Below are 16,141 nucleotides of genomic sequence, written 5' to 3' on the forward strand. Positions count from 1 at the left end.
CACTGGTGTCTGTAAAGCAAACAGCACAGATAAACACATCTTAAAATAATTTCTAGAAGATATATTTAAATTTCACACAGTAAGCCAGGCGTTATATGGGCTGTAACCATCGCTCTGATCCATCTGATCTGATGGATCCAAGCGAGTACACAGGCGGAGTGTAGCTTGATACATTATAATTTTTAAAAAGCTCACTATACTGTCGCTGCAGCTGGTCAAGTTGACAGTTAATGGCAGTGTATGAAAATCCATTCATTAGCTGTTGAGATATTTCAGTCTGGATCAAAATAGTGGACTGCCGACAGTCCAACATTAATATCTGTCGGTCCATAATCATCTGAATTTATTGTTTTGTAGATCAGTGTCATCCATTTAAGTATGGTAGAATATTTTGTTTTTTGCAGAGTTTTGGCTACTACTCTATTTTAAAATAAATGGGACCATAAATTACTAAATGAACATAATTTTGTGTTGAAGAAGACATGAAACTAGAGACTGAGACCATAAACTCTTCAGGAAAGTGTTTATTCAGCTGAAAAGTAGGGTAATTTTCCCATTATTTCTAATGGAACCGGACTTCTTTTTGCAACCAGAAAAGTCGCCCCCTGCTGGCCGGTCAATAGAATGCAGGTTTAAGGGACTTCCGCGTTCAGATCGCTGACCAGAAGCTTCCTGCTTGATTTAAACCCATTAATGGCTGTGCCCAGAGTCCAGTCTATCCAGGAATATATTGGGTCAACTGCGTCAAATACAGCACTGAGATGCAGCAACTAAGACAGAGACTTTACCATTGTCTGTAGTTAATAAATACTATTTAAAACCCATTATGTAGTAATGTTATCTTTAAAAATAGCTTCAAAATCCTTTTGATGGTACACTGACTTGTAATAGGGTGAACGGCCTCTGTCATTGCCACTCTGAGCCTGCAGTGCCTTTCATAGCAGCACAAATTATCATTGGAATCCCATGCATGAACAATGTTTTGCAACAATGGAGTAATGGTTTACGGCACCAACACAACTCTTCACCATATAAGAAGCACAAAGTATATAATGTACCGTTTCATTGTGGAATAGGGCATGGTTTGCATTTAGTTGCAGTAGGGAGAAGTGGGTGAGGTGGGACCTTAAACCTAGTTCACACTGCACAATTTAAGCCCGATATGCCGGTCGGCAAGCTTGGCACAGACGCATCGCTGACACATCGCCAACTCCAGCCAGATATCTAGCATGACAAATATTTGGAGGAGTTGGCCAACTCGACATCCAAATCCAGTCAATGAGAACAGGCAGCTGGCAGAGCAGGCAGCTACTTTTTAACTGCAAAACCCTTTTTACTCACCTCCAGCTTGCTCTGTAGCACAGACAATCCCTGCCCTGCTACCGATCAGTCACGTAGTGTGAACCCCACAACGATGACAAAAATGGGCAAAGAGGCAGGTCGTGGGTGGGCCTGGGTTAGCAGAGATAGCTTTTAAACCCCCGGTGCTGTACGGTTGAGGTTGGAATCTGCGGCCGTGTTGTTAGCAGTTTATGGTCATTACCAGCTCACAGTCAAGGTAAGACACCGGAAAATATTAAAAAAACTATTATTGACATTATAGATAACAAGGTTTAAATGCTTTTTAATATATAAATGTTAGATGCAAGACTATGGTTAGATTTTGTTGAGACCAACTTGAACAGTTAACTATGACTCAGTTATTAATTACATTAACATTTACTTACAGCTGAAACGAACAATTTGAAGCAAATCAATTAAACCTTTTACATAACGTTAGTTACGATTTGTTTTTGTTGGATGTCACCTGATTATGTTACTTGTAATAAGCTAGCGGTAGATTCCTTAGTTACATGATATATATCTTGTAAAACGTTAGCCATGGCTATCACGTTAATAAACTCCCCACACCGCTATTTTGAGTAACGTTGCTGCTGTCAGCAGGGCTGTGTGAGATTCCATCATGTCTTCCAGGCTGGAGCCTATCCCAGCTGACATTGGGCGAAACCCCTGGACAGGTCCCTGCGTGAGATTATTGTCTGGAATAGGACACTTGAGAGAGAAAGGTACTTTTTACATTTGTCACAAGATTTTAGTGATCGGTTCTAGTTGAGGGGGCAGCACTAAATTATTTGTAAAATAATTAATCACATTGTTACGGGTAAAACAGCTCTCACACACCTAATTTCTCGCCTTCACTAAATTATTTTTAATAAACTCAGGAGCATCGCCCTAGTTAAAGCCCAGCTACCTGTCTGCAGGTATAACGCTCATTATATGCTGACGAAAAAGGCAGGTAGCCTACAACATCTTTTCTGCTGAATTATGCAGACACCTCTTAAACTTATCAGAAACATTGCTGATCAAACGCAGTTATCGGCCACACCTCTAATAATGTGGAACTTTAAGGCTTAATATCATTTAAACAGGTACCAGGCTTTAAACATGTTTTTTTCTGCTGTAAAGTTGGGCATTTTAACATGAAGCCAGCCTCAAGTGGCCACTGATGAACTGCAGTTTAAGTTACCATAAAACTTCAATTAATAGCCGAGCTATTCCATTTTAGTGGCCTGGTGTGGGAACACATTTTGACAAATAAACGCCTGCCTCAATTTAACGCCTGGTCTGGTTTTTATAGAAGTTCTTTGGATGTATAAAACATCTTAAACCCTGCCGGGTCGCCCGCTTTAGCAGCTTCTAAGCTGCTTAGATCGTTAATACAAATATTAATGTTTAAACGTATGATCAGTATGTCAGTATGAACATGCTACACATCGTTAGATTGGTTAGATTCTCCCCAATTCAATACTTCAGTTCATTTAAGGGAAACAACAAGCCCCAAAGTCTGCTGTTACCGCAAACCTGACGGCTCCGAGAGATTATATCACATAGGAGAAATCTTGACCCTGCATATTATGTATTTGGGACAGGCATCCATATGGGACAGGCCTTTAATTCTTTTTGCACAAAACTGAAACTACTATGAAACAGTTTATTTATTTCAAACAGAATAATACTTGTAAAATTAATCAACTAACTTGAAAAATTATCAAATAATATCAAATACACGTCATTCCTTTGATCTAGCTCAAACAGACGGCTTATGCGCTTTTTTTTTTTTAAAGTAACATCACAACAACAACGCGGTGCAGGATGAGATAAGTTAGCAGACCGAGAGCGATGGACTTCACCTGACAGGATTCACAACTTCGATAAATTTTTATGAAAAGCTGTTTTGATTCTTTTGATCGGTGGACCCTTACAGACTAAAGGAATATATTAAATAATCATGGAACGGACACATTCGGGCTTAACGAGCGCCTTAACCAGCGCTTCTAAGGTAACGGCAGTCAGCACTTTTTTTCCTTTCCTCTCTTGTACCATGCAGGTTAGTAAATCTATAAGAATTTGTCAGGATGCGTGGTTGGATGAGCAGGTTGGAGGACCCAAATGCAGGACTCAAGGCTGACAGGTTCAGTTCAAAGATTTAATTAAACAAAAGGCCAGCACACTTAGAAACAGAGTGGCTGAGACCAGGGTATTTAAAGTAAAATAAACAATCCCACTGAACACATAATCAAACTGGTAATCCAAGAACTGGCGGGGAAAAAACAGGTAGACAGAGGACATCACAGGATTACAAGCTACAAAGACTGAGGGAAGCAAGCAAGGATATATACACAGGGTTAACGAGCTGGGAGGAGGTACACAGGTGAGGGATATGAGGCTAACGAGACACAGGCAGGCAGGGAGCAGGGGAAAACAGAGAGACTGGCATGCAGAGTCATAACTGGGGGAACAGACATGACACAAGTTACTGAACACATAACAGATCAGAAACTAATAAAGACACAAGCAGACAGATCAGGAAGAACCACAACCAACAATGAAAAGAGACTGAAGCTGGGATTAAAGACAACACAGAGCAGACAAGGGCAAAAAAACACAGAAGTACATAGACCAACAGTAAACACTAAGACATGAACTGAGACACAGAACTAGGAGCTAAGATGCAAGACTAAATCTATAATACATGACAGACAGGTACAAAGTGAGCTCAACAGAATCCAAGGCTAAACAGAGAACATAAGACCAGGAACTGAACCTCAAAACAGGAAGAATGCAACAACTAACAGAATGAAGTAGGGAACAGAGACGGAACCAACTGGGAAACAGGACAACATTAAACACAGACACAAACTAGGTTCCTGGACACTAGACAATAGACAAGACTGAACCCCAATACCCAACAGCACAAACAGATAATAAACTGACCAAAACTCAAGAGTGCAAAACATGACATGGCTGACCGGCAGAGTGTGACAGAATTTGACTTTGGGACTTTTTGTTTCCCTTAAATGAACTGAAGTATTGAATTGTGGAGAATCTAACTGATCTAACACCAAAGGATGTGTAGCATTGTTTGTTTTAAAACAATGTAAACATGACGGTATGGCTTTCATTATGAGGTTGATGCACTGCAACAATAGAATTTAATTCATAATTCCTTTAGAACACAGTAAATATTTGCATGAGACCACAATGCATGATGAATGTCTCCACATGCAACTGTGTACATAGTAAAATGATTCAATCAGTTCAATGTAGTGAGGGGATACAGATTTTGAATTAATTTATAAAAGGGCACTTCTATCAGACTGGTCATCTGCGTCAGCCTGAGTTTAGCTATCAAAAAACTATTTTGTTAAAAATACAGACCACATAGTTGACCTACTATGAGCAACTCTGTGCATCCATAGGTCAGCTAAAAAGCAGGTGTCACTCATCTCTAAAACAGGATGAAAGTTTAGAGTTTTCCCAAACTGAAGAAAATATTTATGTTCTTGTCATTTTTTTAATTATTCAAGCTGGCCAAAATGGCAAGCATTTCATTACCATTACATTTGGGTAATATACAGTAGCGTTGTTTTGAGTTAAAGTTCAATCAGTGGCTAACTTACTCTCTGCTCATAAACTCAAAGCATGACGTTACAACGCTTTCTGATGGTCATGCAGTAATACATATCACCTGTCATGCACATGTTGTGACTGACAGGAGAAATATAGGCTAACTTTAGTTAACTATTAACATGTATCATCCTGATGACATTATGTAACGTAGCTGCTAGCTAATCTCCACAATATGTTAGCGCACCTTAAGTAACTTAAGAAAGCGTTAATAAAGAAAGTTGCTCAGAGTTACAGAGTTACTGTTCTATAACCCAAGACATAGCATCAGTTTTATTGTTTATCCTTAGCTTTCACCTAAGTTATTAGCAAACATTAGCGCTAATGATAGTTCCAGCTGGCTTCTGCCAGACCAGCCCAATGTCAGTTAAAAGTTACCGTTAACTCCAGCCCGGTTCTATGTAATAAAACAGCAGCAGAGAGAAACAGGCTTACTTCTATTTAGGAGTTCCTGGTGAACTTGGGGAAGCCATAACCTCAGCTCAGTGATGCCTGCTGCAGAGCTTTCGGAGCTGACGACGGCTGGTTCGGGAAGATTTACCTGCTGTATGCAGATGTCAATCATGCTCTTGTTTACTGGACTCAAGCTTTCAAACACGCTTTTACATGCATAATGTTAAATGTACACATTAACTGCATGTGCATGAGAAAAATGTGTGAATATGTGCATTAAAATATATGAATATGAGAATGAAAATGTATGAATGTGTGAGGGAAAATGTATGAATGTGTGAGTGAAAATGTATGTGATAGGAGAGTAAATGTATGAATGTGTGAGTGAAAATGTATGTGATAGGAGAATAAAGGTATCGGAGAGGGCCAGAATAGATTATGGCTTGTATGGGCCCTCATACTGCAGGAAACCTACCCTGGCAAGCAAATGCTCGTCCACATGGGGAGGGAAAGGTCCACACTAACAAAAAGCCTGGGATCACAAGCAGCCCAAAATAGCTTGCAACACTATTATGAATGACCACAAGTGAACAGTGGCGTATCCAGGACATTTTTACTGGGGTGGCCAAGATGGGACACAGAGTTAGTGTGGGGTAGCCATGGCATAGCGAAGTTTTATGCATATACGTACGCAGCCGACCGCAGTTCGAATCCCGGACCCCGGTCCTTTGCTGCATGTCACATCCCCTCTCTCCCATGTTTTCCTGTCTCGTAACTGTCAAATAAAGGTGTCTATGCTGTTTTTAAAAGTCATTTTTTTTATTCCATTTCCACCTATCACAGTCCTCAAGTATCTCTGATTATTTTAACATGTCTATTTTTAATCAGTAATTATGTTCAGAATAGGGCACACATTCTCTAAGAGCTATTTCCTTGTAGTGGATTAAAGACCTTGTCTCTTCACAAGTTAGATAGCAAAATTCAACTGCTCTTAACTCATCCAATATAACATTTATCATCAGCTCATCATCTGTGTCACCTGTATTGTTACCTGTGTTTGCTTTACTAAGTGAGACACCGTCTTGTGGTTACATAAAAACACAGCAATCCAGGCAACAGAACAAACCAAAATGCTTAAAGATAGGACCTTATTAAAAAGTATCTGTAAGCAAAAGATAAACTAAGCTTGTAAGGACAAAAACACAAATACTAGTTGTTCTTTACATTCTTTGTTTATGTTATTATTTAGCTTAGATATAATTTGTTGGAGATACTGGAATTTGAATTTTTTGGTTTGTTCTTTGCCAGGTGTGTTTTTATTTAACTACAAGATGGGACTTAAATTAGTAAAGCAAACATAGGTAAGAATACAGGTAACACAGATGATGGCCTGATGACTGAATAATGTCATTCTATAGGATGCCTTGTGATGTATGAAAATGTGCAAAATTTTCCAACCCAGACAGTATTCATGTCCAAGGCCCTGATGAAGGTATAAATTGAAACCTTGGCTTTGATTCAGCATACATTAAGTTTATTTAAATCAAACCGTTAAGACTTAGGCCAGACCAAATATAGCTTATTTTAATTTTACACAAACAGTTGTAACAAACCAAACAAACCTTTAACTACAAAAAAAACAAGACCATTAGACAAATTCTGTGTTCATCCATTTTACATCAGATGAATTCTCCTGTTTTGGTGAATGGTAGCAAAAAGTTGTCCATGTCAAGTGACTTTGTTCTTTTAGACTCAATGCTGAGAACACCCAGGTTGCTCAGTCTGTCATCTGTTATTGTTGTGCGCAAATGGGTCTTGATGAGTTTAAGGGCTGAGAAGCTGCGCTCACATGCTGCACTGCTTACTGGGAGGGCTATGGCTATCTTGCACAGACGAAAAAGCTCATGAAAAACATCCTTGTGAGGTTCAAAGAACACTGCAAGTTCAACAATACAGAAAAAGTTTGGCATCCCACTTTGCTGTTTCCTTTGCAAAAGCCTCCTTCTCTGGTGGAGTTCATGACTGAGATCTTCAGAGTCCCTTTCATAAATTTCTCTCAGGCGAAAGACTACTTCCTCTTGAAGGAAACATGTGCTTTTGGGGTCCAAAGCTTGTATTCCTCTCATTATTTCACAATTGTCTTTGGAGAAGCGCCTGTTTAACTCTCCAAGTATGGTGTCCACAATGGGGTAGAAGATTGTCCTCCTAAAGGAATCCTTGTCACCATCGTTACATTTGTGTTGACCCTGGGGTGTTTGGCAAAGAGAAGTGTCGACATGCAAAACAGTACGCAAAGTTTTGGTTTTGGGAGTACTCAAGCCATGGGTGTTGTTTAAACCCCTCGCTTTTGAAGGACCTCTTCCTGTTGCCTTGCATGGTCCGCGGAAATACCTCAAGTTGAGGCTGTGTAGGACCTGCGGCTCTGGACTGTGAAAAGTCTGTAAATTATAAATAATCGTGATCTGTCCTTACTTCCGTTTTTATGAAGTTTATGAATTTGTGGTCAGTATTACAACTTCCATGTTATTAAAATGGAAGGCACTCATAATGTTGTGTAAGCTGAAAGATAAAATGTCACAACATACCGTGTGGTCCAGGTGGGGCAGCATGTACTTGTACAACATGGGGAGCCTCACTAGATGAAGTACCTGAAGTAGTAAAAACAATAACCATTAAACCCATAAACTGTATGTGGATAGATTAGTGTCACATATTTTCCTTTGTCTTTTCATAATGTTTTGTATTGAGATTTAAAGAATTGATTGTCTATGTTTAAGTGTGGGGTTTGCTGTGTATTAGCAAATGAATACACTTTAGGCAAAATTGGACCGTCCTTTTTAAATTAAATCAAGTATGAGAGTACACAACAATTTCAGGTAACTGTTTATGATGTCACGATCCTGTCCTGAGTTTCTCGGAGTTATTGTTTTGTCGGTTCAGTGTCTGTTATTTAGTCTGTTTTGGTTCCATGTCTTTGTTCCCAGTCCTGTGCCTTAGTTCATGTCGTAGTATTTGCTTCTAGTTCTTTCTCTGCATCTTTTTGGTTTAGTCTGCCCGGTACTCTGTGTTCTAGTTCTGTGTTCTCGTTTAGGTTTTGTCTGTTATGATCCCTGGGTTATAGCTGGTCGGTGTTTGTCTGTTTACATGGATTTCTGTTGTTTGAGTTAGATTCCTGTCTGGTATTTTGTTACATGTGTTCTGTCTGTGTTGGTTATTTTGCCCCATGTCTGCCTGTCAGTGTTCTGTCTGTTCCCCCAGTTATCTCTGTCTGCCTGCCACTTTGTTCCCCTTTCCTTTCTCTGCCTGCCTGCCCCTCCCTGTTTTCTCCTGCTCTCTCTCTGCCTGCCTGTGTTTCATTAGTCTCATGTCTTTCACCTGTGTTGCTCCCGCCTTGCTAGTCCCTGTGTATATATACCTGGTGTTTCTGTTTAGTCTTTGTCGGGTTACAGTGTGTTGTAGTGTTGTCTGCCCTGTCTCGTCGTGCTAGTCTTGCTTGTTCCCGTCAGTTTTATGGATTTTGGATTTTCACCTGTTTCTGGATTTTTCTGTTGGATTACCTTGTTTGTTTGGACTGTGTTATTTTGGATATCCTGAACTCAGCCGCTCTTGTAAGTGTGCTCGCATTTTGTTTATATTAAAATATCACTGAACTGTAACTGTCAGCCTACGTGTCCTGCATTTGGGTCCACCAACCAGTTCTACCCTACACCCACCGTGACACATGAATGACATATCTGGACATAACAGAACTTGACATACCGTGCTTAACAGGTGGAGCCCCAGACACTGCTGGATCCTCCTCTGGGTGTGGCTGGTCAGCTGTGGGAATACACAGATATCTGAGATATCTGAGACATCAATAGGCTAGAGGTTCTCAAACGCATACATACACACACATACACATATTATCTTTTTTTTTTTTTTTTTTTTACACTCACACAATCATACGTATGTACATACATACACATGTGTTTGTGTGTGTATTTATGTATTATGCACATTTTATTATTGTTCTTCTGTCTTTTACAATTGTTTTAAATATTGTTCTTGTGTATTGATGTTTCAGACAGTTGTAATTGTATAACTGAAATTGTATGAGTGACAAATAACTTGAATGTGAGCCAACATGGTAAATTAAATCTATCCAAGCATGACTTACCATCCTGTGCAGGAGGAGCTGACTGCTCTTCATCACTACTGCTGTACCTAGGCTGCTGACCTGACTTTGCCTTTTCACTGCTGCTGGTAGAAGCTGTGGCTGGCTCTGACTCTTTTTTGAAGAAGATGCTATGAATATCTCTGCTTCTCTTAAAAATCTATTATCTTAACCCTAACCCTGGGGGAAATGTAATTCAATAGTGCAATCAATCAAACTGTCAGTCAGTCAATTCACTTTGAAGTAATAGCTATAACTACAAACGTCATGCAGGATCATTGTCAAATTAGATTAGAATCAGTGTGCAAAATACAGGTGTTTGTGGCAATGTGGAACCCCTTAAATAACAGCTTTGACTCCATTAAAATGTCAAAAAGAAAGGAGGGGTCAACAATGTGCCTAATTATGTCTATTTATAGGATCTACAAAGGTTTATTTTTATATAACTACCACTCTTACCACTCACGTTTAATAACACAATTAACACATTGCATCTCATGCAATTTGCTCTGCTTCAGCCTATTTAAACATCTAAAAATATGTGAAATGTGAAGATGAGCTAATTGATACAAACCTGAAGTCCTTTATCTCCAAGAGAAAAAAAGTCTTTAAACAGCCCTTAATTCACAGAGCAAATAAATAAGTCCCAGCTTGTTCTTGTGTTATAGCTACTTAAATCTAGACTGTCATACTATATTTCACACACTGGTTGGCCAAAAATATAACATTAGCTCTATTGAACACACACACACACACACACACACACACCACACACACATCTGCAAAAAACACCCTCAGTCTTCAGTCCAGAAAATAGCGTTTCATATTTCATGGCGGTTGGTCTCTAACCCCATGCTGTTACATTCGCAAACTTACTGAATACATTGCACTAACCTGTTACCTATGACAGAAATAAAGTCATTGGAAAAGGAAGACAGGTTTTTTGGATTAAAGAGCTGCGTTCCACGATCCACCTGGCCCGATCAACCAGACCAGGCAACACAGCCCAAAGGAGAGGAAAGAGAGCAGATAAAGAAGCCGTGTTGGCCCAGCTTTGACTAAAGGCTGCTCGTAAAGGTCCAATCTGACCTCATATAGGCCAAGCAACAGAAATCAGAGACAGTTGTGCCCACATCTTTACAGAGACCATCATCAACATCCTTGATCAAGCACTAGGTGTATGGTCCGTTTTCCAAGCGCAAGACTCCCCGCATTGTTGGAGGAGGCGGACTCTGTGATGCTCAAACACAGCCAAGATGGACACTGTTTCCCAAATATCAGACTTTTCTTATAAGATGAAACCATATTATCTTCTTGTTGCTGCTGTTTACATTCTACCCAGACGTAAATTAAAAAAAATGTACAGCAGAGTGTTCTGTGTATAAATGTATCTGTATATAAATAACTGTCTATAGCCTATTGTTTTTCTTTTATTTTAAAATGTTACCATATTTTAATACACATTTAATTATCTGTAAAGTTCTGTGTTTGTAGCATGAAGGGACTACAACCTCTCTTTTCATTATACAACCATGTGTTGTATAATGACAAATAAACAACCTGGTACCAACTGATGATTTGCATTATTGAGGTGTTATTGAGGTATTCTTTTGTGTTTTGGGTAAAGAGTATGAAAGAGGAGGTACTGATGATTGCCAGGAGGTCTGTCCTGCAATTAAAAACATTCTTTATGGCTGAAGTGATCAAACTGTCTCATGCAGATTGTATTTGTTTCAAGTGGAATTTTGGTAATGATATCAGAGAAAAGAAAATTGTATTTCTTAGTTCCAAGGTATATGTGTGAAGATTGTCAAAAAAAAAATCTCATAATTAATATGGACATTGGATTTTGGACAACATTGACTTTAACAGGGGTGACGGCATCAATCTGTTTTCAGTGATGAACTACTTTGGGATTATCTTCATTTGTACCTAAGTGCAAACACATTTATATTGATAGTCATTCAAAGAAAACTCAGGAGTTATAAGGGAGAAGAACATCAGTACTCACAACACTAGAAATATTGACATCTTTTGTCAAGAGTGTGACCCTTATTGTGTGTGGGTTCTGTCACATGCTGAGTGATAGCCATCCAAAATGCAAAATAATTTGATAGCACTATTGTCATGGATGTTAAAATCACCAACCATAAGAGCCAGATCTGAGCTGGAAGGGAGGAGGGAGGCGCTGGCTGATTCTCCTGTGTAGGCAGTTACAGCATGTTTGGATGCATTAGTTCCACGTGCAGTTTGGCCGCACGATTCCTCCTGCTGAGCTCTCAAGAGCTCGGGCTTCTTCTTCTTCCCTGTATGGGTTATTGATGAAGTCCAGATATCCTCCTGAGGAAGGATGAGTGAGAGTCATACATTGAGATGGGGGAAGATTTTTCTCAGAGTCCTCACAGAGCTTGTTTAGTCAGAGGCCATATGCATGATGTTTAGGAGAGGGCATCAGTTCTGTGTTGAATATTTCAATTGTTTACCATCGCCATATTTCCTAAAATATTAAATAAAAAAATTATTATTATTATTAATAACCTAACTTATAGAGTTTTGAGAAGAAATAACATTTGCATGATTGCTTTCTCTTACAGGCGTCTATTCTTGGGGTTCCCAGGGACCCTAGTCAGTAGTGCTTTTATGTAATTAAAAGTGATGTGACTTCAAAGGACCTGACATTTAAAGAAAAGAAGCTAGGTTCAATATGTTCTGAGGCTGATTGTGGTCTTATGGGGACATGTAGATGCCACAATAGGTGACACTAAATCGGTGACACTGGACATGGACTTTGTAAACAAAGTTTGAGACTGGACCCAGATGAAACCATGGTGTCCTATGATGTGACCTCTTGTTCACCCCCACCATGGAGGTAATAGAATCTGTAAGGAAACGACTACTACAAGACCACAACCTGGACAGCAGAACCAGCCTCAGCCCTGACCAGATCTGTAAATTATTCGACCACTGTCTAAACACCACCTATTTCCAATACAATGGAGGATTCTACAGACAAAAGCATGGCTGTGCCATGGGCTCACCAGTGTCACCTATTGTGGCTAACATCTACATGGAAGAAGTGGAGGGAAAAGCCCTTGACTCCTTCAGAGGAACAGCACCGAGCCACTGGTACAGGTATGTGGATGACACTTTAAAATTAAAACCCAAAAAGTGCACGCTTTCACAGAACACATCAACTCCGAGGACAGTAACATCAAGTTCACACGAGGAGATTGCAGCAAATTGGAGTGTACAGGAAACCCACACACACACATGATCAATACTTACTTTTTGATTCCCACCACCCACTGGAACACAAGCCAGGGGTCATCAGAACCCTGCACCGCAGAGTGGACAACATACCAACAAGTGCAAAAGCCGGAGAGAAGGAACAGAACCCCCTGAAAGGGGCACTTACAGCCTGTGGATACCCTAAATGGACCTTTGTGAAAACAGCCACAAAAGCCAGGAAGAAGACCAAAACTACTGGGGATGAGGAGAAGAAGGTCAAACGCAACAACATTGTGATTCCATATGTGTCTGGAGTATCAGAGAAACCAGGGCTCGACAATAATGGTGGCCCGATGGCCAGTAAAAAGTAATGTCAGGACAGTTTAACTACTCAACATCCTGCAGTTTGTTTTTCACCGTTGTCCAATCCAGAGTTGTACTAACATGACGAGTGGTTGTCAAACCTCTGGGTCTGCTTTTGGGGGGGGGGATACTATGTGATTGACAGATCGCTACCATGGCGACCTGACTTGTATCCGCTGCTCTGTGTACATTTTTTTCTTAAGTGGCTGTCAGCAGGAGAGAGAGCTGGTCATGTTTGTGTCTGTTAGTATTAGTGTTGTAGTCAAGACCGCCCAAACCGAGACCAAGTCAAGACCAATCCAGAGTTTATTGAGACCGAGCCAAGACCAAGACTTTTAGGCGCTGAGACCAAGTCGAGACCAAGACCTAGGGAGGGCGAGACCAAGTCAAGACCAAGACCAGTTCCCCACATTACATGACACACAATAAAATGTGGAACGAGATCTTAGGTACTTCTCAAATTGATCTGAAAGATCCACATTCCACATACAAACACTAAGAGATGAAATCAACATAAGCATTGCAATTGCCGGGAGGAGTAACAGTTAATGGTAACAACACATTTTAATTAGGGTTATTGGTTGCATTTGAAACATTACGTTTCAGTCCAATCAGAGTTAGGATGTTAATAAATAAATCAGACGATGCAAAAGCAATTTATTGATATTCCCAAAGGTATGGCCTTGACTGGTCTTGAAATAAAATCCTGAGTCCTCAATGACCGAGACAAGACCGAGTACAGATACGGTCAAGTCCGAGACAAGCCCACGGCCATCAAAAAGTGGTTTTAAGACCGGTCTTGAGACCAAGACCAGTCTCAAGTAATACAACCCTACTACAACAGAAGGGCTAACTCCTCAGGTCAAGACTCAGCAGTTTATTTACATCTGAAGGATAAAGGAAACCAGGTGCACATTTTAGACAGAGAAGATGGATGGTTTGAAAGAGGTATTAGGGAAGCCATTTACACACAGATTTAGAAGCAGTCACTGAACAGAGGAGAGGGTCTACGCCTCCACTTATCCACCACTTACAATGCTGTCCTTTCATCACTTCCCAGGAAACTGAACAAGCATTTCCTCTTGGCCTCAGGTGAAGATGCCAACGATGGTCGTTCAGACTTGGCCATAATGACCATGACGACTGCTGTTACCACAGCCAGGAGCACTAACGAACCAGCGGTATCGATGATCCTAACAATCCCACAGAGGTTGACTAACTGAGTTTCCCTACCAGTCAGTCAGAACTCAAGAAGTCTCTTGGATGAGGGACGAAACTTCTTCTAGTATCTTCAGCCAAGTCCAATTGCCCTTGACCTCAACCTTCGTTGGATGGATGCCATCGTTTTTAAACATCTGCCTGTGTTACCTAAAAGAGGTTAATGTCAGTAAAGGGGACACTATGGGCAGTACAGGCTGATGAGAGCCAGGTGTGCAGTGACAGCGTGCCAGACCAGATACATAAGTTTACAAAGTCAGTTTTTCTATGGTTTAGGGAATGAAAAATTATTGTTGCTTTTCTTTTAAAACATTGGAATTTGTTTTATTCCATTTTACTCAGTTTCTTTTTGATTTATCTGATTGATGAAGTTGAATAGACAATTTATAATCATGTATTGTGTAATTCATCATTAAGCACCTAATTATTTTGTTCATCAGTACAGATACAGTGAGCTAAGTAAGTTGATACTTGAACAGAATACTTGATAAGGATTTCTGTTTCTGCTGTCATACAACTGTAAAACTTTAGACGTGAGCCCAGGATATTACTAGTTGCTTGTAGGTTATTGGTTTGGATTGAACAGAACGTTGACTGCAGTCATTATGAATGTGGTATTGTAGCATAACCTCAGTTTTGCAAGTTGTACTTGTCAAAATTTTAATTATGTACATAATAGAAATGTAATTTATTATAAATTAACTAAATGCAAACAGCAAAATTGTACTATGTAATTGACTCAAATTACTGTAAAATTATTCTGTATCTTTACATTTTTAAATCTTGTTTTTTACTCTATAAAATAAAATTTGCAGATTTGAAATTAAACACCTGTCTGTTAATTTTTGTAGTTGCCAGTTGTATAGCTTCAATGAAAACAACCCCTGGCTGCCTAGGAAATCCATCCTAAAATATGTGAAATGTTCAGCACTAAAATATACACAAGGCTTGTTGTAGACTAGTTAATTGACTAAAACACTAGACACCTCTGGGATGGACAGTGTGGCTGAATTCAGTGGCTTTGATAGATCAACATATACAAAGAATTAATATCTCTACCTTTTTATTCTAAATAGTGTAAATGTGGACTTCAGGGAAACAGAGCTAAATATCATTAACTTTTATCAAGCTCAACAGATAAATGTCTTTCTGGTTATGTGAACTCTATGCAGCAGGAACTGGAGCTGACAGGAGGGTCTATAAGGAGGAAGTGTTCACTAACCGTTAGCAAACACACTTAACTTTATGTAATCCAGACCACAGGAAATGGAAATCTCAATGGACGTGGTTCATAAATAATACAGTGGGGATTGCCATTTGTCAGTGAAACATGTATGTTTCTCTTGGTTCAAACAGCAGTTTTTTGTATTAGAAGCAGATTGTAATATATCACTGTGATGGCTACTTTGACTACTGGGGCAAAGGGACACAAGTCACTGTAACTTCTGGTGAGTAATAATCATGTTTTTTGAGTGAAGACAATTCAATATTTTTCTCATTTTATGTTGGTTTATGGGGCAAATAACTAATTTAATCTACAGCAAAAGTACCAGGGTAAATGATAGGTGTACACTGTAGTTTTCTGAGTAACTGAGAACACTTTATTAAATGATACAAACTGTTAAGTATTTTTGCACTGAAGTGCTATTGAAACCTGTCACTGTGACTACTACTTTGACTACTGGGGAAAAGGAACAATGGTGACCATCACAACAGGTAAATTATCTTCATATTGAAAATGTAGTAATTATACAGTTTAATATAGTATATTTAGACCTCAGTGGCATCAACGGCATCTTTAGGGTGATTGTTTTT

General features: G+C 39.5%; 1 protein-coding gene across 1 annotated transcript; it reads right to left on the minus strand.

Moving 5' to 3' along the window:
- Positions 1-6,917: 6,917 nt before the first annotated feature.
- On the minus strand, positions 6,918-12,009 carry LOC123958784. The gene is made up of 5 exons (XM_046032401.1): positions 12,001-12,009; positions 11,666-11,857; positions 9,121-9,180; positions 7,947-8,009; positions 6,918-7,799 (listed from the first exon to the last, which is right to left on the minus strand). Exons 1-5 carry the CDS (start codon positions 12,007-12,009, stop codon positions 7,041-7,043), a joined length of 1,083 nt encoding a protein of 360 aa, XP_045888357.1. The 3' UTR covers positions 6,918-7,040.
- Between the last annotated feature and the right edge of the window lie 4,132 nt (positions 12,010-16,141).

Source organism: Micropterus dolomieu, linkage group LG02 (genome assembly GCF_021292245.1).
Source record: "Micropterus dolomieu isolate WLL.071019.BEF.003 ecotype Adirondacks linkage group LG02, ASM2129224v1, whole genome shotgun sequence".
Classification (NCBI taxonomy): Eukaryota; Metazoa; Chordata; class Actinopteri; order Centrarchiformes; family Centrarchidae; genus Micropterus; species Micropterus dolomieu.